General features: G+C 45.0%; 1 protein-coding gene across 1 annotated transcript in view; it reads right to left on the bottom strand.

Moving 5' to 3' along the window:
* Positions 1 to 1459: 1459 nt before the first annotated feature.
* Positions 1460 to 23224, bottom strand: part of LOC146797008 (uncharacterized) — a 238169-nt gene continuing 216404 nt past the window's right edge. The window contains exon 2 of the mRNA XM_085629605.1: positions 1460 to 2561. Coding sequence (XP_085485731.1) covers positions 1873 to 2442 — 570 coding nt within the window. The 5' untranslated portion in view covers positions 2443 to 2561 and the 3' untranslated portion in view covers positions 1460 to 1872. The remainder of the gene's footprint in view (positions 2562 to 23224) is intronic.

Below are 23224 nucleotides of genomic sequence, written 5' to 3'. Positions count from 1 at the left end.
GCACGGTGAAAAACCTGAAAAAAAACCAAATATTAATAAATACATAACTTAGCATTTAAAAAAACGTACAAATTCACTTAAAAAACCATAGGTTTCACACACGTTATAGTTAGGAATTAGCATTTAAAAAACCTTGCAAATTCACTTAAAAAACCATAGGTTTCACACATGTTATAGTTAGCTGGACATTTCCCTCGTAAAAAACCAATGAAATTCCCCCGTTATAGTTAGTGCAGGCAACTATAACTCACGCGACCGCAAAACTCTGCTGATGACGTCAGATATTACATCACTGATTACATATGTGTCTTTCTGGAAAATAAATATTTGTAATATATGTATAGCTAAAGATTAATGGAAGAAGACATGGGTAAATAGGTGTCTAAATACAGTGATGTAATATCTGACGTCATCAGCAGAGGATTGCGGTCGCGTGAGTTATAGTTGCCTGCACTAACTATAACGGGGGAATTTGATTGGTTTTTTACGAGGGAAATGTCAAGCTAACTATAACATGTGTGAAACCTATGGTTTTTTAAGTGAATATATATATATATATATATATATATATATATATATTTATAAAATGTCTTTTGTATAGCTTTTGCTTCTTAAAGGCTTGTTTAAAAATATATATATATATATATATATGATGTTTTCAACCTTTGTGGATACTATTTGGGAGTTTATGAGCACGTGTCTCCCACCATCCGCCAACAACAGTTTATTGGTATGCTGCTTGCTACTCTGATTCAGGCATGTCAATCTATGAAAGATACTCCAAGACTGGATAAGAAAACAAGTTACTTACCTGTAACTACAGTTATCCAGTATTGGTATCTTTCATAGATTCACATGCACCCACCCTCCTCCCCGACGAGTCAGTTCTCTATAATCTGGCATACTTCCCACTTGTGCTAGGAAAATCTGAGGAGAACTGCCTGCGATGGGAAGGTTCTAGAGGGTGCTGGTAGCCGATTGGTTGGAACCAACTTTTGGTTCTTTTTACTATAATGATGTAGATAGGCTACTAAGATGTAGGCCTTGGGCTTTTTCTTTTAGCCTACTACTGTTATTTACTTTTGGTACTACTTTTGTATTTACCGTGGGACTCCCGCCTCGATGACAGGGAATGATTCAGGCATGTGAATCTATGAAAGATACCAATACTGGATAACTGTAGTTACAGGTAAGTAACTTGTTTTCTTCCCCGCCTCTTCCCTTCTCCCGGTCAGGTTCCTTGAATAGTAAAAGGCCTGCTGCTGATGTCCTGTTTGTGCCCATAGGTGAGGTTCCCCCCCAACAAGTTATTTTGTGGTATTGAATAGTTCACAATAAAAAATCCCAGAATCATCCACTTATTTTATTTTCTCCAATGTAAATTGTCACTTTTTCAAACTTTAGTAGCTGAAAATAAACACTGGTCAGCCGCCATCTTTTTCTGTTCTTGTTATTCTTTGATACAATTCAAATGGAAAAAGCAGAACATGTTACTTTGTTATTCCACGTGAACGGGAGGAGTTCTCCACATAAGGTAGCAAAGTAACCACTTCATCGGAACACCCCAGACATCGTCCCCGTGTTTTTTGGCAGCGCATGCTTCATAGCCAATGGCTGGTTCAAAACCGTACAAGTGAACTTATTTTCAGTTGAAGAGACGCACCGACCCTTAGAGGTTAGTAGTTATGAAACATCGGCTACACCATCTTATTAACCTGAACAGGAGAACCTAGGTGGTCCAGTGTTCTGGTGAAACCCAGCGACTGCTTGAACAGGGTTCTCCAGTTTGGCTTCCAACACTTCCAAACTAATCACTGAATGCACTATGTATGTATGAACAAAACATTCTATTTGTTATCCAAGCTGGATGTCTCACTTTTTTCTTTTATTTTGATTGTTACGTATGCTTTTGGTCTTTCTTTTCCCACATGGCTTTGTCCTACGTTGGACTTCCTGTTGAGTGTGATCTGAAGCCGGCCTTTCTTGCTGGCCCTGCTCGTCCTGTACTGATGTTTGGTGCCCCCCGGGCTGTGTAGCCACACAGGCATCTCTTTGGTCGACTAGGAAATCTGTTACCTTGGCCAGCAGTTCTTCCATGCTTTCTGTGCGGTTGCCCACCTCCAGCTGCTTAACCCATAGAACCCTGTTTTGTGTCTCCAGTTGCCTCAGTGTCTGCTGTTGTCCTTCAACTAATTTCTCAACAGAGCTCAAGCCTAATGACATCTGCATGAAAAAGCCCCGCAGTTCGGAGTACATGAGCCCCATGTCTTTGCGCACGTCGGCTAGCATGTCGGCGTGCTTGGCTTGCAGAGTCAGCATTTCTGACTCCCAGGAGCCCTGGCTTTCGGCATAATGCGAGCTGTGCTGGTCATCCCGGCTCCCCTCAGGTAAAATGTGTGTGGCACAAGGCGGTGAAGTTTTTGGTTTCACCGATGAGACCATTTGGAACACGGTGGTTTCTTGGCTGCACAAATACTCTTCTTTGCTTTCGATGATTGCGCCGAGAAGGGAAGATGGCGAATGCCTCGTACACGCTGCATGGCTGCCAGAACCTCCACCATCTAGAAGGAGGGAGAGATGGGGTATAGTTTAAATGGGGGATTCATGGACATTCCATCGCAAACATAGAGTTCCATTACTTTGGGGGTTTCAGGATGCTAAGGGCAAAGAATCTAGTGCAGGTGAAATAGTGTGCCTCTGCTGGAGGATGTGTTTCAGCTGAAATTACTTTGTCAAACTTGGTCATTTTTCTCCCATAGTGCCTTTTTCTGTTTTGCATATGTTGTGCAGTCTGTCAGTCTAAGGTTCACAGTGTTTTGTTTTTGTCCCTTTAAATTGTCCAACTTCTTTCTAAAAGTCTTGCCGTGCCACATTGGAGGTTGGGGCTTTCAGAAAAAAACCTGAATGTCCTCTTTAGTGAACTTGTAGTGGCTGACATCCCCTTCCAGAGCTCAGTTTATGAAGACAAGGACGAAGGGAAATTTGATGGGCCCTTTTTTATAGATTCTTATGAAATATATATCTGATAGAGACTTCTGGCTGCAAAATCCATACCTTTGAATTTCTCAGGCGTCAAACTGGATCCAGAAACTTTTGCGTGAGCAGTACCCCTGGGTGCTGTCGGATGGCTCCGTTCAGTTCTGCGTGGCATTGGCACTGGATGTGATGTCGCAGTCACCTATATAGGCACAACCAAGGCGCGTGAACATCAGGTCTTTTCTTCGTACACCAATTTGCGCTGATCTAGAGAAGATCTGCCCCATAGTCTCTTTTTTGACTGACTTTTTTGTATGTTTTGTCAAAGATTTTTTCCTTGTGTATCGAGGGGAGACCTCTAGAAAGGTAGGATTTAAGCCGTTTGACCTCTGTCATTGCGCCATGTCGGTTACCGACCCGCACCTTGTATGCTTATGGTGTCTCGATCGGGACCACGACTCAGTCATGCTCGGACTGCCGGGCCATGATATCAAAGGGTTTGGGGGAGCGGTTGCTATAGCTGCTTGCGGCCCGTCAGTCGATACCATTTAGCACGACTCCTAGGAGGTCTCCGTTCCAATCAAGAAAGAGAAGGTTGCGGGACCACTCCAGGAACCCCAAGTCTTCTTCCTCACACTCAAGGTCCTGGGGGAACTCTGGGAAGAATCACAAGAAGAAGACAAAGTCTAGACAGACTTCGAGTTAAACTCGTCCGTTGAGGATTGACAAGACGAGTGAGGAACATCGACGTTCCAGGCACGGTTCTGCAGAGCAGTTGCCAGGTCTGACTCCTCGCCTCCCCCCAGTTTCCAGGAATGGACTCACCCTCACTCCAATAAAAGAGTTTTACTAGGCCATGCACCAAGTATTTGAGCGTGCTGACACCTCTGGTGCACCTCCGGGTCCCGCAGGGTTGGAAGAAACCCCATCAGGTTTTGCACCGGCGGCTCTGGCCTCGGCTCCGGTGAGGTCTCATGCATCTGATCCCTGATGGGTGCCAGTTGTGCCAACGCAATCTTTCCCGGCACTAGTCCGGAAGTCAATGCTCCCGGCGGAGGTGGTGCCCATTGACGGTGCCAGCCCGTTTCTGATTCTCGATAAGAGAGTCAGAGCGGCATTGATGAACCGGCTCGCACCGATGGAGCCCAGGAGCTCTAGGTTGTTGCCTGAACTTTTTGAGGAGGTTACAGGCATGGAAGAAGAGTGGGAGGGATCACTGTCCCTATAGAACAGCTGTTAGACACTCCTGGTGATGAATTGGGCTGGTATGAGGAGCATGCAGAAGCCAGTGGACAGGACACCTCTCCAGATACTGGTATGCTTTCTTTACCTACTGTGGCTACAGAGGAGGGAGTGTCTTATGGTACGGTGGTGAAGAGGGCAGTGGAGGTCCTTGACCTGGAGCTGCCCTTGGTGCAGGTCAAGACTAACCTCTTGACCGAAGTGCTTCAGCCTCGGCTTCCTCATCCGAACCTCTTTTGCCCTTCAATTGAGCACTAAGGGATGTCCTTCTAGACACTTGGTCCAAGCCTAACACAGGGGCTCTTGTGAACAGGTCAATAGCACGCCATCGACCTGCCCCGTTTGATCCAAGTTTCCTCAGCCAACATTCTACCCCTGATAGCTTGTAAGTTCAAGCCTCAACGTCCCATAGCCTGTTCCCTTCTGCTCCCCTGTTAAGGAATCCAAGAGGCTGGATGCACTTGGGAAAAAGATGTTTATTTCCACCAGCCTAGCATTGCGGTCGGTGAACAATGCATGTCCATGCCTTTTGGGCCATTTCTTGTGTTCCTTATGGGAAATGGTAGCGCAAGTGCTGCCACAGGTCCTGGAGGAGGCCCGGGCCGTGCTCTCCCAAGCAGTGAGAGAAGGGAGAGATTCAGCAAAGTTCACCGTTAGGTGTGGTCTGGATGTGACTGATTCGCGGAGCTGAGTGGTTTTGTCAATGGTGGCCTAGCGGCGACACGCCTGGCTGAGAACATCTGGCTTTTTGGGGTATGTCCAGGCCAACCTCATGGACATGTCCTTCAACTGGATTTATCTCTTTGGAGAGAAGGCAGACTCGGCGCTGGAGCACTTCAAGGACTCACAGGCTACGGCCAGGACCTTGGGCCTTTCGATGACACCTCGCCCCCAGTCTGCCTTTCGCCCCATCCGTTGCAATGGAAGGGGCCTTCAACCACATCAGCCTTACCCCAGCTACCATCCTGCACAGGCTTCTCAAGCTGTGCGAGGACGTGGATGCGGTGCATTGCGACCTTATGGGAATGGTAGCCAGAAGTCATCCGCCGCCAACCCCTCGGCAGCTGCAGGCCCTGGGTTCTCCTAGTTTGGTTCTGCAAGACTATGGGTGCCCAGCTGGAGGGAGAATCCAAAATGATCTCCTCCACTGGCAGTCCATAACATTGAATGAATGGGTTGAATGATCATTCGGAGGGGTTACTCCCTTCCTTTCCAATCACCCCCCCCCCTTACCGCCATCTCAAGAGCGGCTGACAGAGGATCATCTTATCTTGTCCCGAGAGGAAGTTACAGCTCTCCTGGCCAAGGAGGCTATAGAAAGGGGTTCCGATTTCAGAAGTAGGCAGTGGTTGTCATTCTTGCTACTGTCTGAATCCCAAAAAGAACAAAAGTCTCCATCCTATTCTAGACCTTCGAACCGTCAATCTCTTCCTCAGAAAGGAGTAATTCAAGATGCTCACTTTGGCACAGGCCTTGTCAGCCTTAGATCAAGGAGACTGGCTGGTAGTGCAGGATGCGTATTTTTACATCTCCATCCTACCTGCCCACAGGCATTACCTGCGTTTCAAGGTAGGCCACAAGCACTTTCAGTTCACTGTGCTGGCCTTTGGCCTTACCAGCGCCCCTAGGGTGTTCACCAAAGCAATGGTAATGGTTGCAGCTCCACTGCACAGTTTAGGGGTTTTAGTCTTTCCCTACCTCAATGACTGGCTGTTGAAGGTGGGCTCACCCCAGACAGTCGTTTCCCACCTCCAGACTACGGCAGACCTCCTGCATTCGCTGGGGTTCACTATAAACTTGCCAAAGTCACACCTGACTCCTTCTCAGATGCTCCCTTTAATCAGAGTTGTTCTGGACATAGTGTAATTGTGGGCTTATCCTCCTGAGCACCAAGTCCAGGATATTCATGTAATGATACAGATGTTTCAGCCTCTATCACGGATTTCAGTGAGAATGACTCTGAGGCTGCTGCATTCTGTTGGTAAATCATGGCAGATGGCGTATGCAGGCTCTGCATTGGGACCTGAAGTTCCAGTGGGTGCAGCACCCGGGGAATCTCTCCAATGTGGTCCAGAACTCAGAAGGAACTGCAAAGGACCTGCACTGGTGGCTTACGAACTGCTAGTGGGTCGGAGGCAGACCCCTCTCCCTTATCCAACTAGATCTCACAGTAGTGACAGATGCATCACTCCTTGGATGGGGTGGCCATTTGGGAAAGGTGGAGATCAAAGGACTTTGGTCTCTGGAGGAATTAGGGCTCCACATCAACTTGTTTGAGCTTCGGGCGATCCAACTAGCATTGAAAGCAATTCTTCCCTCTTTCAAGGGGAAGTTATTGCAGGTGTTCATGGACAACACGACCGTCATGTGGTACTGCAACAAGCAGGGTGGGGTGTGGTCTTGAACTCTTAGTCAAGAGGCCCTGCTTCTCTGGACATGGCTGGAAAAGCAGGGCATAACCCTGGTGATTCAACACCTTGCAGGTTCTCTGAACACCAGGGCAGATGAACTCAGCTGTCGATGCGGATCATGAATGGCGTCTCCAGGCGGAGGTGGCGCAAGGTCTCTTTCAGCAGGTGGGAGAGCCTTGGTGAGATCTGTTCGCCTCTGAACATAACAAGCAATGTCAGCAGTATTGAGAATTGGAGTTTTCAAGGCAGCTATACTTGACGATGCTTTTTGTCGCGAGGGGAGCTCATGTCTCCTGTATGCTATATCCATACCACTCCTGCCCAGAGTTCTCAAGAAAATCAGGAATGACCGGGCCCAAGCCATTCTTGTGGCACCGGACTAGGCATGAGGAGTTTGGCATTCCGAGCTTCTGAAAATGAGCATTGATCCTCCGATAAGGCTACCCCTTCGGGAGGATCTTTTGTCGCAGCAGAAGGGGAGGGTTCTCCACCCAAACCTGTCAACTCTCAGCCTCCTTGAGTGGAGATTGAGTTGTGGCAATTGATAGCTTTTGACCTTCCTCCCGGAGTTTGTACAGTTATTCTGGCAGCCAGGCAGCCTTCCACCTAAATGATATACATCTGCCGTTGGAAAAAATAGTAAATATTGTACAGAAAAGTCTATTGATCCTCTTTCTGCCTCTCTTTCTGATATTCTTCTCTTTATTCTTACCATTGCCTAGCAGGGCTTTGCTCTGGGCACTCTCAAGGGTTATCCATTTTGCTCTGTCTGCTTTCCAGCGGCTGCTTGACCATCCCTCTTTATTCAAGGCCCCTATTGCAAACAGATTCCGAAAAGGGCTTGTACATACGTTTCCCCTACGCCCTTCATTATGCCTCAGTGGTAAGAGCAGAGGGGGTGCTGGCGATCCCTCATGACAGCTGCAGGTAGGACCAGGGGAGGTAGGGGGTGCTGGCGATCCCTGCGTTTGCCGCTATGGCCACTGGTAAGAGTAGGGGGGGAAGGTTGCCGCACCCAAAACTCATGCTTCGTGGGGCGGACCACCCTCCTCGCTACACCACTGCTTTGAGCCGCTACATAATTGTCCCCTTCAGTTGTTTATCATCAAGACAGCATTTCTAGTGGCAATATCATCTGCCCGGAGGGTGAATGAGCTGCAGGCTTTATCATCCAAGCCTCCCTATCTTCTGATATTTCCAGATAAGGTGGTGCTTCGCACCCGGGCCTCTTTCTTACCCAAGGTGGTAACCTCATTCCATTTGGGTCAATAGGTCACACTGCTCATCTTTTATGCTCTTCCACATCCCCCTAAGGAAGCGGAGCGACTCCATCGTCTGGACCCAAAAAGAGCGCTGTCGTTCTACCGTGACAGCACAAAAGAGATACGGGTGGACAACCAACTCTTCATGGGTTATGTGGGAGCTAAAAATGTTTGGGCAGTATAGAAGCAGTCCACTTCGTGGTGGGTCGTTCTCTGTGTAAAAATCTGCTGTGCCCTGGCTAAAAAGCAGCCTCCTGAGGACTTAAGGGCACATTCCACCAGAGGGAAGGCTGCAACCACGGCGTTAACTTGTGGGGTGCCAGTCCTGGACATCTGTCAGGCAGCAATGTGGGCTTCCCTGCAAACATTCGACAAAGGGATGGGCATCTCGCCCGTTCGGTCCTGCAGGACTTTTTAGTCTTGTAAACTGTCTGCAGTCCACCATCAGGATGGTATGGCTTGGGTATCTATTCAAAGGTAGGGATTCTTCAGCTAGAAGTCTCTATCAGATGAACAAGTTACTTATCCTCAGTAATGCAGTATCTGGTAGAGACAATATCTAGCTGCTGATTCCTTACAGACCCACCCATGCCTCCCCGCTCTGCGGACATATTTATATGGCTTGGGTTGCTCACTTTTCAGGGCCCTAGTTTAGAGACACACTGGTCAGTTCACTTCATGGCTCTGCTTTTGGCGTGGAAAGTCATGCAAAGTAACCGACATCCATGCACCTGGGTGGCGCCTATATAGGTGACCGCAACATCACATCTGGTGCCAATGGCGCCTAGGTTGTCAAGCGGAAGCGACCGAAGCCACCCAATGGCGCGTAGGGGTACTGCTACATGAAAGTTTCCAGATCCAGCCTGGGAAATTCAAAGGTAATAAATGTGCAGCTAGATATTGTCTCTACCAGATAATGTGTTACAGAAGGCAAGTAACTTGTTCTAATACCGTAAGGGTGGGAGCTGTCATAGTTTATATAAGCATGACCCTTTCCCCTTTGTTTGAATATGCCATTACAAATGGTGCATATTATGCAATGTAGTGTAATTATTTTGCTATTGTTCATTTTTTAATGATTTGTGCAGAATACTATACTGTATTTATCTAATTACTGTTGCTCTAAGTAGGTGTGACTTATTCTAAGACTCCTCCTGGCTCCTTACTGAACTTCTGTGGGACTCATGGCTTATACCTGGCTTTCTCCTGCCTACTTACTGAACTTCAGTGGGATTCCTGACTTACTCCTGGCTCGTTACTGAACTTCAGTGGGACTCATGGGTTACTCCTGGCTCCTTACTGAACTTCAGTGGGACTCATGGCTTACTCCTGGCTCCGTACTAAACTTCAGTGGGACTCATGGGTTACTCCTGGCTCCTTACTGAACTTCAGTGGGACTCATGGGTTACTCCTGGCTCCTTAGTGAACTTCAGTGGGACACATGGCTTACTCCTGGCTCCTTACTGAACTTCAGTGGGACTCATGGGTTACTCCTGGCTCCTTACTGAACTTCAGTGGGACTCATGGCTTAATCCTGGCTCCTTACTGAACTTCAGTGGGACCCATGGCTTAATCCTGGCTCCTTACTGAACTTCAGTGGGACTCATGGCTTACTCCTGGCTCCTTACTGAACTTCAGTGGGATTCCTGACTTACTCCTGGCTCCTTACTGAACTTCAGTGGGACTCATGGGTTACTCCTGGCTCCTTACTGAAGTTCAGTAGGACTCATGGCTTCCTCCTGACTCCTTACTGATCTTCAATAGGACTCCTGGTTTACTCCCTGCTTAAGTTCAGCCCAAGTTCACAAAGGGAAATCTACATGCAGAGATATCCACATTTGCAGATTTGTGCCTATGCCTAAACGTAAATCCCTACCTTGATGCAATTCACTAAGTCGGGCAGAGATTTATGCCTAGTGGTAGGAGTATGTCACCTCAACCCCTTGTTTGAGGAGGCGGTGGCACATACAATTGCAAACACAAACATAAAAAACTACTAGAAAATGTCCAGGCATACACATCACCCAAACAGTGTTCTACAAACCGTAGGCAGAGATCTTGACCCATGGTATGTAGAACCACAAATTTAAAAGAATAGAGACAAGGGACCACCTGGAAAACATAAAAAACACCTCACAAACATTAACACTAAAAGCACATAAATAAAGCCAGTCCGACCTCTTATCCTTGTGCTGTGAGACATTGCCGAGCTAGTTATCGTGTGTGTGTGTGTGTGTGTGTGTAGGAGAGAGAAAAAGAGACATGCAGTGTGTGTGTGTGTGTGTGACATTGGTTTTAGATGTGAGATGAGCCATGCTTGTTTTAAATTAATTGACAATGTACATGTTTGTCATTTTCTATGTGTGTGCATTTGTTATGTGAACATTGTTGTGATGTTTGCAATTGTATACATTTGTTATATTGATTATATACTTTTTTAAATTTGTGAATTGTGGTGTATATGAGTGTAGGGAATGTCAAAAGGTATGACTTTTTTACAGTTTGTTTCTTGTTTTTATTTTCTATTTTTACATTTATACAATGTATATTGTATGGGGATTTGCAATGTCTAAAGTGATATGACAATTTGTAGCTTACATATTTTTATTTTTCATGTTTTGGGCGTTTACACTGTTAGAGGTAATGCATTTAATGTGTGGGTCTTTCCCTTCCCTTGCAGTACCTGTGAGTAGCAATGTGTAGTATGTGATTTACTCCAGGGCTTGGCTGCGGTAGGGTTGAGCCTGTATGGGATATAGTACTACTGTAATAATTGTGGGTGTAACTTTAGTGAATTACAACTGACTTACCCTGGCTTGCTCTTGATTATACTGTTGTAGTGTACAAGAGTGAAGCTCTGTGAGTTAGGGCATTAGTGATTTAAGCCCACGGTAAAATACCAGTGTAGGCGGAAATCTCTGCCTGTACATTAGTGAATTGCATTTTATGGTATGTGATGTAGTAGTATTAGAGTATCACTTTGACTACTTCAAAAGGCCTTTGTCAATTGGGTCCTATTAATAAGTGTGGCTTGACAGAGCAGCTTATTCAAGACCTATTGTTATTCATACTTTTACAGTTTACATACAGTTGGCTTTGGCTCCACCCAGAGGGGTATTGCTTTGTCACCTTAAGCTATTGGCTATTTGGTGTATCATTCCGCCTTCTTTGGAGTGCTTGAACTACAGTGCCCAAGGGACTGCTTTACATCCTAGAAATATACTGACTCATCACACATCGCGGGCCAGATGTGCTATTAATCCATTTGCAAAAAGTGGTCGAAAATTGAGCGCCAACATTTTGCGAGTGGAATCAGATTTTGCAAACCAACCTGTATACTAATAGTCTGGTGCAAAAAAAATGGCAGAGGGCAGTAGAACAACCTGCCTTATTAATATATTTCCGGCAGGTTGCAATTTGCAACCCCAGTGACTGACTGCAATCAGAGATACAGTGGCCTTCAAGGGACAGCAGACCACAGTCGCTGTGATTGCATTCCAAAACTGAAAACTTAGCTTTCTTTTTTCTCTCAAAGCAGCCGTGTACCTTTCAGGGACCCCTGCCTACTCCCCCTGAGTCTGCTACCCCAACTCCCAAAGGGAACGGATTCCCCAAAGAAACCGATCAGCTTTGCAAATCCTTTTACGGAGTTACTAGCTGGTCAGTAGTTTGTGAATGCAAACTATTGATGCATTCAATATTGAATCGCAAAATTGAGGGCACGCCCCTCGCAGAACCTATATTATGAGCAGGAAAAACCATGTAGAAATAGCCCTTTTGCAGCCGCAAACCATATCATTTTGAGAATGCATTGTATACATGGCATATAGGGTATGGGATCTGAATATCATAGCCTATATTGTGTAATAAACACATTGCGTCCTAAATATACTTTGCAAAAATATCACTCAACTGGAGTTAATACTAGAAACCTTTCACCCAACATAGGAAATATTTGTGTTAATGACATTTGGACCGCCATGTTTACGTCAGTCAATCTTTTGTTAATGATATTCCGACACCCAACTGCAGATAAACTAGGGTAGATTAGGTGTTTAAAATCTGCACCAATCCAGAGCCTGTATTGTTCATAAAAGTATTACGTTCACGAGCACCTTTTGATGTCACATAAATGGACACCTGCCTAGCTACCTTGCCTCAGTTCTTCCTGAACTGCAGGTTTCCTGTGGATTGATCCGTCAGGCTCTCAACATCACCCCACAGTATTCTGTGTCTGGTACCTGTGGAGACGGTTCTTCGAGTCCAGAGGAGATAGAAGACTTTGGCAAACTGAGGAAGTCTCTGAGGTAGATCAGTTCCTTGAAGCCAAAGGTCATTGTATCAAAGAGTTGTAGGTGGATCATGTAAGGAGCTAGAAGATGACGCAAAACATTGTGGTGCTAAGGTTAATAATGCACGTGGCTTTGTCATCATTGACACAAGTGTGTGCGAAGCCAAGTGTAGGCTCCTCTAAATCAACAGCTACTGTGGATCAAGCCCAGATGAGTGTCCTGTGACGTCTCTGGATCCACTCTGCAGTGGTGGCGTTTCCTCCTACAGCCTCTCATGGTGCTGCAGAATATATGTGAGACATCTCCCACCAATCATGTCTTCTGCTCAAAATGTCTTCACTAAGGTCACTTGCTGAGCCGATCTGCGGTGATGTAATCACTTTGGCCATCGCCTACTGTTGGCTCCCTCTTGAAGTCATTTAAGTCTCCCTAAACTCTCCTGGGTAAATGTTTTCCCAGCCTGGCCAATCCTTTGATCCCAGCCCCATGGCGCAGACCCATGAGAACACTTCATATGTTCTCTTAAAAACTTCAACTGTGCTTGCATTCTCATTTCTTGCTTTTTCAGTTATGAAGGTTATGAAGTATTAGTAGTTGCTAATCATTACATTTCTACAATTTTTAAATGAACATTTTGCTTTAACTTCTTTGTCCCTTGACTATGTTGTATTGGGAATGTTGACTACTGCACCTCAGGCAGGGTTATGCCTTGAGCTTGGCCAAGTTAACAAAAGGGGGAACCAAGGCTAGCTCAAGAAGCCTGTGACTGCCGGTGCTTGGGAATAGCCGGCTTCAGGTCGCTAACTAGCACCAACCTCTCACAAGTTTTCTTCCTACTCTTCCAGTGACTTTCTCACATACATGAAGAGAAGTACCAAACCCTCTCTTGTGCAGGTCTGTACACAAAGTATATATTATAGTCTGTGCATGTATGTCATAACGAGATTGGTGAACATCACATGCACCTCTGTGGGTTAAATGTGAGCACTACCAACACACCCCATAAATGAACTCCCCCAAAAGGGCATGGGTTGCAATGTGTATAGAGAGGATGAAATTGCACTGCCAATGTGCCTAGAAGCAATGATAATGTAGTCAGTGGGCCCTGACCACTGAATAAGGACAGGTGTTCCACATAGGGATGTAATTACAATGACTGCAGAATTGGTGTTCCTACCACTATCTGTAATTAAACATTGTTGTGAAAGAGTTTATACATTTCATGAATGGATTGGAGGACACTGTTCTGAACCCATGAAGCGTAAGGTTGCATCAGTATTATATGTGCTGCTGGGGTCATCAACCAAAGATGGAGGCACCATAGAGGTGCCATCTCGAAGATAACCCGGTACCCATCGTCCTCCGGAGATAGCAACTCAATTTTCATCTACCTGCCCAGCAGCATTGCACTGCATAGGTTAGATGTTACCTCCAATCCAAGATCCTTTGTAATGATCCCCTGGACACCATCAAGCTATGTCAACCCACACTAGCTTAGCAGTTTGACCTTCGAGGACACCATATTCGTTCAGACTTTTTAGGGGTAATTTGAAAACTGCTGTAAGCTGATGATTGGTGACAAGAACCAGAAACTGTGCAATAGCTTTTTTTAGTTGAGACCAGAGTATTGCACAAGCTTACCCTTGTCACACATTCCAATGTTGCCTCAAAGACAATTATCTTTTTCAAAATTCTGATCTTATATTGAATTAGAATCCCTACTTCAGACCTTGTTTCCTTGATTTTTGTCTCCACTTGGATTTTTCTTCCACTCACGATTCTTTTTCTTTTCAATTCCTTTTTTAGATAGTTCCCGCCTATGCTGCATTTGTTAAACCTCAACGATTCTATCTTTTGCAAGCTTTCCAGCGTTCTTATCCCCAAGGACTGCATTAAATGTTTGGAGAACCTGTACCCAGTTATGTATTGCCAGCTGTATGAGTTTGGTGAGCCATTTCAGGCAGCCTGCAGATGGAAGCATCTTGAGCCTGTCTCTGTGAAAGGGATAAAGTTATTTATCAAAGCAGATATTTTTTTTAGTTCGCCAATCTTTGGAGCTACCCTAAAGCTGATAAAAACCTGAACTCAATTTCTCAAGAATGCTGATCAGGTCTTAGCTAAATCCCTACATAATGCACTTCAATGCAGGTTGATTCAGGGGTTGATAGGACTTGGCAAAATGCCTTCAAAAGGGCTCTGAAAAAGATTTATTTAAAAACTTGCTCTATCTCAGATCTCATAAGAGCGAGGAAGGAAAAAATCGAAACCAGCTGTGACCCCATACATGGAACACTTAGATCCCCAGTCTAGTTATTCACCGCTATGAAGAATAATACCCCATAAACAGCTGTGACATCAGAGTTAGGGTGCACCACTCATACCCTACTTCTGAGCCCTATGTAATCTTTTACTACTCTGATGACTTCTTATCAGCCCAAGAAGCTTCTGGTGGATCATGAACCCACTTTACATACCCCTAAACCGTCATATTACTGCTTCTCCTTCAACTACGGCTGACCGGCCAGCATGAGTGTCTAAATTAGGTTCTTGACAAACCACATCTGGTAGTGTTTCCAGTCACACACCGTCCTTTGCTCACAAAATCATTCACGGTACAAAAGCATCTTTGGCATCTGGAGGATTTCTCTCATCAGCCGCTGTAAGAGTCTCCGTTTCAACTCCTTTTGTACTGAAAGCTGCGGATGAGCTGCCTCAAGCTGCGGCGGTTCCTCAAGATGTCACTATATGGCTAAATCCTCTTGCAGTTTAATGGAATTTTTACTTCAACCAGGTTATTCTTCTAATAGTTCATGAGCATAACTCATCACTGGATGAAATCATTCTTTGTGACCTGAATATAATTTAAGCTTTGAAGTTCTGGATCTCTCTCATCAAGAAGTTGGGTCTTATGCAAAGTCTCTTCCTTCCTTATTCTGAACACACAACTTGCAATAACTTTCCAGTTTCCACCAGTATCACGTTTTACCGCCTTGGCACAATGTCTAACTTCCAGATGGTGTGCATGCTCATTCTACCAGGACTAAAGCCTGATTTAGAATTTGACAGATGATACTCCATCTATTGGGTGGCAGAAGACATGACCTCCGTCATCCTGGTGGACTACTCTCTGTCAAATTTAAAGATGACAGCTGGCCCAGCGGTTATCGCTCTACGTTGAAAGGAACCGTCATTTCAATTAACAAAACAATTTGTGGACAGCCGCCATTTGTTTTCATGGTTTCTTTTTTTCTGTCCCTCACCACCAAGTTTTTCCCGGTGGTAAGGGACAGAAAAAAAAGACATTGCACAGTTCACCCTAAATAGACAGGGTGGTGTAATGTCCTTCTTCCAACACACACTACTCTGTCAGGCCGATGCAGAATGATTTCCGTTGACGGAGCCAACAGGGGTTCTGTCTCTGAAAAACGTAAAGTCCTTCCATCTCCAAATTAGGCAGGCGGACTGTGGCTGGGTAGAATGAGCACTACATTGTGTTTGTCTGGAAGAACCCTTCTGCCAAAATCTAGATTTGGATTCTTGCCTACATCTCTGAAATTCTATCACTTTCATCTGTAAGCATTACTCTTGGATGTCAGTGACAGAGCTCATTCAGAGTTTGGAGAATATGCTTTTCCCTTCCCATCTTCTCGAAGCTTGACTTGGGTCTTTGCAACTGGTCTCCTTTGTCCTTGTGCCTTAGCAATCAGTTCTCAGTATTTGGGAATATGAAGAAGCCAGGGGACAAAAAAACCCCAAAAGAAACAGTAATCCCCTTTGGAATTTGTATTTCTTTATCGGATTGGGCCTCAAAATACTAACCAAATCCATGTCAGCTTTCCCGGCTGGGATAAATTGACATGCAATATGTCTAAATGGGACATATTTACATAGGGCATGGATCACATGGCTCGGAGACTCAGTAACCAACTATCTACACCCACCAATGCCTGCCCTCCATCTCCAGTTGGCATCTACATCCCTTCTTGGTCTATTTCACATTAACTCAAGATGAGACAAGTTTGGAGGCAGGAAGAGAGCTACATAGAAAGGATGCTCCAACAGAGAACCTTGGCTACAACTTTTGTTTCCAAAACTGCTGTAACTAGGCTGGTTCAGACCACCACGTAGTGTTTTTCCTGCAAATTAAAATATGAAGGTGCCAACAGGATGATGGTTAGGCACATGCTTTTGAAGCATCACAAGACAAGGGTGACGAGAGCAAGACAAGCTACAACAGATATGCGTGCAAACCATGTCTGATGCAAGTATGGTCAATGTAGTTGAGGTTGTGAGTTGGGGGTCAGTTCTGATGTTTTAATACAGAGTTGGGACTTCAATGCCCACATGTGGTCAAATGAATTTCATGCAGCTTCCTGTGCAGTGCCACATTGGAAAATGCCCATGTACCTAGCCGCTTGACTGGCGCCCGGTGGAGCTACCTGATAGCTATAGAGGAGATGGGCGGTGGACTCCCCCCCCCCCCCCTCGGCCGTCACCTACCCAGCCGGACTTTGGGCAGACTCTCCTTCATCTCTCCATCCATCCTATCTCCATCCTTTTTCCCTCCTATACCTTTACCCCACCTCCTTACCCTTCTAAGCTCCATTTATTTCATCTTCTGACGCTCCTGAAATGTTTTCTTGTAACTGACGGAACTTGTAACTGATGTAATTTTGTGAATCCTTATGTAAAGCGCTCTGATACCTCCGGGTCTAGCCAGCGCTATATAAAACTCAAATAAATAAAATAAAATACCTGTGCTAACTTACTGCCAGAGTTGCTGCAGATCCCTGTGTGCAACTGTTGTATACTTGCTGCACAGGTGTTTGAGAGGTAGCCCACAGCTAAGCCTAGGTTACGTTTTTGAATAGGGTACAGAGTGAAACTCTAATAAAGATTTTCAGAACTGAACTAAATGTGGGAAACATGGAGAGCTTCCACACAGACCTTCCTCAAAAGTCAAGGAATCATAAAGCGAGTATACAATTACTGCATTTTCTTAATACTTTTGATGAAGTGACTTACGAGGTACCACTGCTGTGACTGTACTGCAAAGCCTCTCAGGCCCTTCGGTGAATGTTGTTATGTTGTGGTGTTCTTCCTGCAGAATTTGTGGATGTTCTTTGCTCAGACCCTCAGATGCCGTAAATGGAGGCCACATCCCACCATGGCACTCGATGTCCTTCCAGCGCTTTTTAATGTCCTGGACAGTCTTGTTGCCCTGGCCTACTTTGTTGACACTGCACAGGATGCTCTCCCATATCTGCTTCTTGGCCAGCATTGACAGCTTTTTAGAAGTGGACCCAAAAAGGTTCTCGTAGTGTCCGTGCACTTCCTGGACAAGGACGGACAGTTCCTGGACTGTGAACGGGGATGCCTTCTGCGTGTCTGGACCAGAACCCTTCTCTTTCTCTGTCATTGCAGTCTTAAAACTTCAGGAAAACTGCCCTGACCTGGTGGACAGGCACATAATACTCCAGCCTTGTGTGCCTGAGATCTGTGGCAGCTCTACACTATTGTAGGGATAAGTGTCCCACTGTGTTGACAACAACACTGCAGTCTCACACGTCTCTCCCATGTTCTTTGCCTATCGTGGGGCGACTCTGCATACATCACTGCACAGCATGCGCAGTGATCATAATAACATTGTGAACTTCCTCATGTTGCCCAGCACTCATTGAGAGCCCCTCTATTGGCCAGGACTCCTTCTCTCCTTCTATGGCTCATGAGCACCACAGTCCACCCACATTTTCCTCAGGACTGGAGCCAATGCAGTTCCTTGTTCACAACTCATGGGGCCCTCTCCTAGACCGATGGTCAGTGGTAGTAGGCGAGAGAGAGCATCTCGCTGCGGATTCAGGTGTGTTCCATCAGTGTCATGCCAGCGGTGTGGTCATAGTGGCAACCCAGGAAGGTTCTAGAACTCCGACTGCATCCACCAATGGGTTCTACCTGAGACACCACCTCTGACTGCAAGAGAGGTCACTTCGATTGAACAGGTTAACAATGATAAAACTCTGTAACCTGTGATAAGACGGGCAAATTCACCCATCACAAGGAGCGCTGCATAGTGTAAATAAAGACAACTTGGGCAAACATGGCAGACATCCAAGAATTAAGTTTAGGTTAGATTTCAGGCTTGGAATTCTCCATGGTGTTAAATAATACACGCCAGTTATTCAGATAACCCATATATTCGAGTGTGCTTATAATAAAAGTCCTTGCAACTGTGAGGTTTAAGATACCTAAACAAAATTGGAATGCCCAAATTTCTCCCATTGAAGGCCTCATTCAGTCTTTCAGTCCATATCTGATGCGCATATTGGAACTTTTCCAACTGACGATCAACAATTTTCAGATGTGAAGAACACAAGCTGGGAGGATTGTTCTATCCAAGAATAAAGGGACACAGGCAGTTCACAATGCACAAACACACATGATTCAGAAGACCAGATCATAGGAAACTTTCTTCACCAGCCTGTCAACGGTCCATGAGTTTCCCTTCGTCTCCTTCAACAGTCCTCCTCCTATCTCAGCCGTGCATAATAAGCTCAACTTCTTCTCTTCAATAACATCCCTTGCAAGTGCAACATACCTTCCCCTTATATTAAATCTTCTGATATATCTCACTTAGTACAGTTCATGTAACTAAAATAATATTGTCTAGGATGATATGAACATTAAAAATACTAAAACTGAGAAAGGATAACCTGCTCAAGACAACATCCAGATAGCTTATGTTGTATTGGTGGGGGTGTTTTACATTGATCTACAGCCTTCTCGCTTGTTTGCATTCACTCGCAGATCAGTGCGACGGAATGCAAACACGCAGGCTCTTTCCGCTGAGACCCATCTCCAGGCTAGGCATCCACCAGGTAGTTTTGTTCAAACTCACCCTCTCATTGCTCATTAAAAGGTCCTTTCTGCAACCTACTTCTCCAGACTCTTCATTGCTACTCCAACATTCCACTTTGACTCCTTTCATTTTTATCAAACTCCCCTTTGTTTGTAATAGTAATCGATGAACTGTGTCACATTTCCACACTCGGCCTTTCTCTTTCTGCATCTTTAAACCTGACTGATCAGATTTTCTTTTTCTGCATCTTTCATCCTGACTGATCAACCTTTGTCTCTCTGCATCTTTCATCCTGACTGATCAACCTTTGTCTCTCTGCATCTTTCATCCTGACTGATCAACCTTTGTCTCTCTGCATCTTTCATCCTGACTGATCAACCTTTGTCTCTCTGCATCTTTAATCCTGACTGATCAGATTTTCTTTTTCTGCATCTTTAATCCTGACTGATCAACCTTTGTCTCTCTGCATCTTTCATCCTGACGGATCAACCTTTCTCTTTCTGCATCTTTCATCCTGACTGATCAACCTTTGTCTCTCTGCATCTTTCATCCTGACTGATCAGATTTTCTTTTTCTGCATCTTTAATCCTGAGTGATCATCCTTTCTCTTTCTACATCTTTAATCCTGACTGATCAGATTTTCTCGTTCTGCATCTTTGATCCTGACTGATCAACCTTTCTCTTTCTGCATCTTTAATCCTGACTGATCAGATTTTCTTTTTCTGCATCTCTAATCCTGACTGATCAACCTTTCTCTTTCTGCATCTTTAATCCTGACTGATGAGATTTTCTCTTTCTACATCTTTAATCCTGACTGATCAACCTTTCTCTGTATGCATCTTTAATCCTGACTGATCAACCTTTCTCTTTCTGTATCTTTTATCCTGACTGATCAACCTTTCTCTTTCTGCATCTTTAATCCTGACAGATCAACCTTTCACTTTCTGTATCTTTAATCCTGATTGATCAACCTTTCTCTTTCTGCATCTTTAATCCTGACTGATCAACCTTTCTCTTTCTGCATCTTTAATCCTGACAGATCAACCTTTCACTTTCTGTATCTTTAATCCTGATTGATCAACCTTTCACTTTCTGTATCTTTAATCCTGATTGATCAACCTTTCTCTTTCTGCATCTTTAATCCTGACTGATCAACCTTTCGCTTTCTGCATCTTTAATCCTGACTGCATCTACTGCCAGCACCCCGTGTTCTTGTGCTTATCATAAGTCATGATCTTTATTTATTGTTCATGTACCCCCAAAACATGCTCTTGGATGATGTCGAGACGTACAAGTTGCTTCAGATCCCATACGTGCAGGCGCATGATTGCAAGTGTAGCATAGTATCTTTAAATGAATCCCAGCGCGGTGCCACATAGTACTTTATGTCACTAGTGGGGTTCTGTGGTATTAGTTATAAGCTGGCTCACTTGTTGCGCACCACCCCTGGGTTATGTCTGCAAATAAACCTCTTTGCATCATCGCTGTGGCTCTGTGTTTCACTGCAACAATTTGGTGATGACTAGAAGTAAAGCATCTCAGCTGGAAACAACCCAGATGGTGAAGCAAAGAAGAAAGACCAACTGACAGCTATAAGGAGAAGCATTTGCAATGCAATAGGTCTCGCATTACTGAAAGTTTGAGCTATTGGAATTGCAAATAATAATGCAGCCCAAATAGCTCAAACCTTCAGTAGTGCGAGACCTATTACATTGCAAATGCTTGTTTAACATACCTATACTACTAGCTGTGATTCATAACACATGACCGTATGGTATTTCACAAAGACAAATTTGTTTACCGATATGTCATAAAAGTACACTGGCCACTCCGATTCCAATTCTGCACCTTTTTATGTACTGCACCAAATTAGGCATTATGACACAATGCCTGTGGAGCAGTCAATCTAGGCGGGGACCCTTGAAGTATTATGTCGGTACCTGGTGCTTTCTCCTGCTTTTTCCTTGTTTTCTCTTCCTCTTGCCTTTGCCTTTCTCACTCTTGAGATCCACAGAATGTGCATGCGATGTGCAAAAAGACACTATTGTAACCTCTGACCCCACTTTCATGCGCACTGGTCTGTGCGACTTGTGTAGCCAGTTTCTTACAAGTATGGTAGGTGCTACATCCTGCAGTAGGCGGACATGTTAAGATCAGGCAATGCACGTACACGCAACTAGGTTGCAGGTGCTCGATCAGGAAAGGAGAATGGGCAAATGTTGGAAGCCAAACAGGGTCAGGAGTTAAACAAGGGATGAACAGCTTTGTGATAGGAGCGCTTGAGTCCCATGTAATGCTTGAATAACACTTTCAGTCCTATAAGTTTTCTTTTCCTTCTGGGAGAGGATGTGACGTTAAGGCCAGTTATACTGACTTTGGAGATGGAGAGACAGTTTCGGGTCTTAGCACTGAATCAATATCCTGTGATTCTGGGCAAATGGCTGAATCTTCCTGTGCCTTACAAAAACAAGCAGTGTTGTGAGAAAAACAGTAGTGGCATCGGAGGGTTGGTGGGGGCCTAGGTCAGTGTTGGGGGAGGGGTGAGGGGGAGGCACCAGGAGATTAAGGAAGGCCAAGCAAGTGAAACAACCAGATGGCAAGCAAATGAAGTGATGGAAATTTCATGGCACAAGTAAACAGAACACTTAGGGCCATATGTAGGTAGCCCAATACCGGTCGGTAACGGCCGATTTTCGGTAAATATACCGTTACCGACCGGTATTTAGGCTTTTGCTATGTAGGGGGATCATTTCTGTATTCGGTAATTTACCGAATCGGTAATTTTACCGATTCGGTAAATACTGAATACAGAAATGAGATGTAGGGGGAGTGTGTGGTGGGTGTGGGGATTCGTTATTTACCACCAACTAAAAGTTGGTGGTAAATGACGAATAGGTGTAAAAATGCATTTTTGTGCACTGTGAAGTGTGCAATGTGGCAGACATACATGCCCCTAGGGCATGTATGTGCGCCACATGTGCACACATGGACGAATCAGGGGTGCAACAGGGTGTCAATGTGACACCCTGCCACCCATGATGATGCCTCCCCCCATTACCGAATCGGTATTTAGCGATTCGGTAATGGTAACTGGCTTCCCATTGATTCCTATGGGCCTCCTGGCCCATAGGAATCAATGGGAAACAAGTTACCATTACCGAATCGGTAAATACCGATTCTAAAATACCGACACTTACCGAATCGGTATTTTTTTACCTACATTACATTTACCGATTCATAAATACCGAATCGGTAAAATTCGGTATTTAAGAATCGGTAAATGTAATTTACCTACATAAGGCCCCAAAGGAGCAAAGATGCAGCCCAACCAAAAAAAACAGTTCCCTCTAACTATAAGTAACATGAACAGTAAGAACACATATAAGAAGGCCAGTACTCATGGGAGAATACTAAATTCCAAAAGGAGGGATTCCTAAGTGATTCACCAATGAAAAGCCAGTATTTCTAAAGGCCAGCAACAGGAACCAATGAAAAAGATGGACGTTCTTTAAAGCCCATATCCTAGATACTGCATGTCTCGAAGACACAGTGGAAGTACAGCCTAGACAAGACCTAACAAAGGAGTAGTTCTACAAGCAGGGCTGGCAAAAGTGCACGAAACATGCTCTGTACATGATTGCACTGCACGTGGTGTGATTGTGTGGTCACAGGTACCACATTTTTATTTTAAAATGTAGATGGGTTCCTTGTGTTCTCCACAACAGTGAAAGTCATACTCACACAGCCATCAAGGCCTAGCAGCCAGCACAAGCGAATGAAGAGTGTGTCACGACTGATTATGCAACATGGTTCCTGAGTGCCTGGTGCTGCATACCCCCTGCACCCGAAGCAAAGCCCTGCATGCCTGGTCCTCGCACTTCCTCATGCCCCAATCAGAGTCCCCAAATAGACCCTATACGTGCCCATGACTGCACTCAAGAAATCACTGCAGGAAATCGACAAGTACCACCTGGACTCAAGGGGTTACAAGAACCAAAAAGCATACGCTACCTTTGCATAAAGCTGCATTGCAGCCAAATCTAGAACTCGTCTGAAGGACTTAAACAAATTATCTTGGAATCAAACCTGCCACCCAGGGCTCATAGGGCAGTACAGTACCCAAACCAGTGCTCAGGGTGTAGAGTAAAGCATACTATTCAAACCAACTCACTAATCATACAGTCA

Source organism: Triturus cristatus, chromosome 10 (genome assembly GCF_964204655.1).
Source record: "Triturus cristatus chromosome 10, aTriCri1.1, whole genome shotgun sequence".
Classification (NCBI taxonomy): Eukaryota; Metazoa; Chordata; class Amphibia; order Caudata; family Salamandridae; genus Triturus; species Triturus cristatus.
The sequence above is the reverse complement of the archived record's forward strand: the minus strand, read 5'-3'. Positions and strand labels throughout refer to the sequence as shown.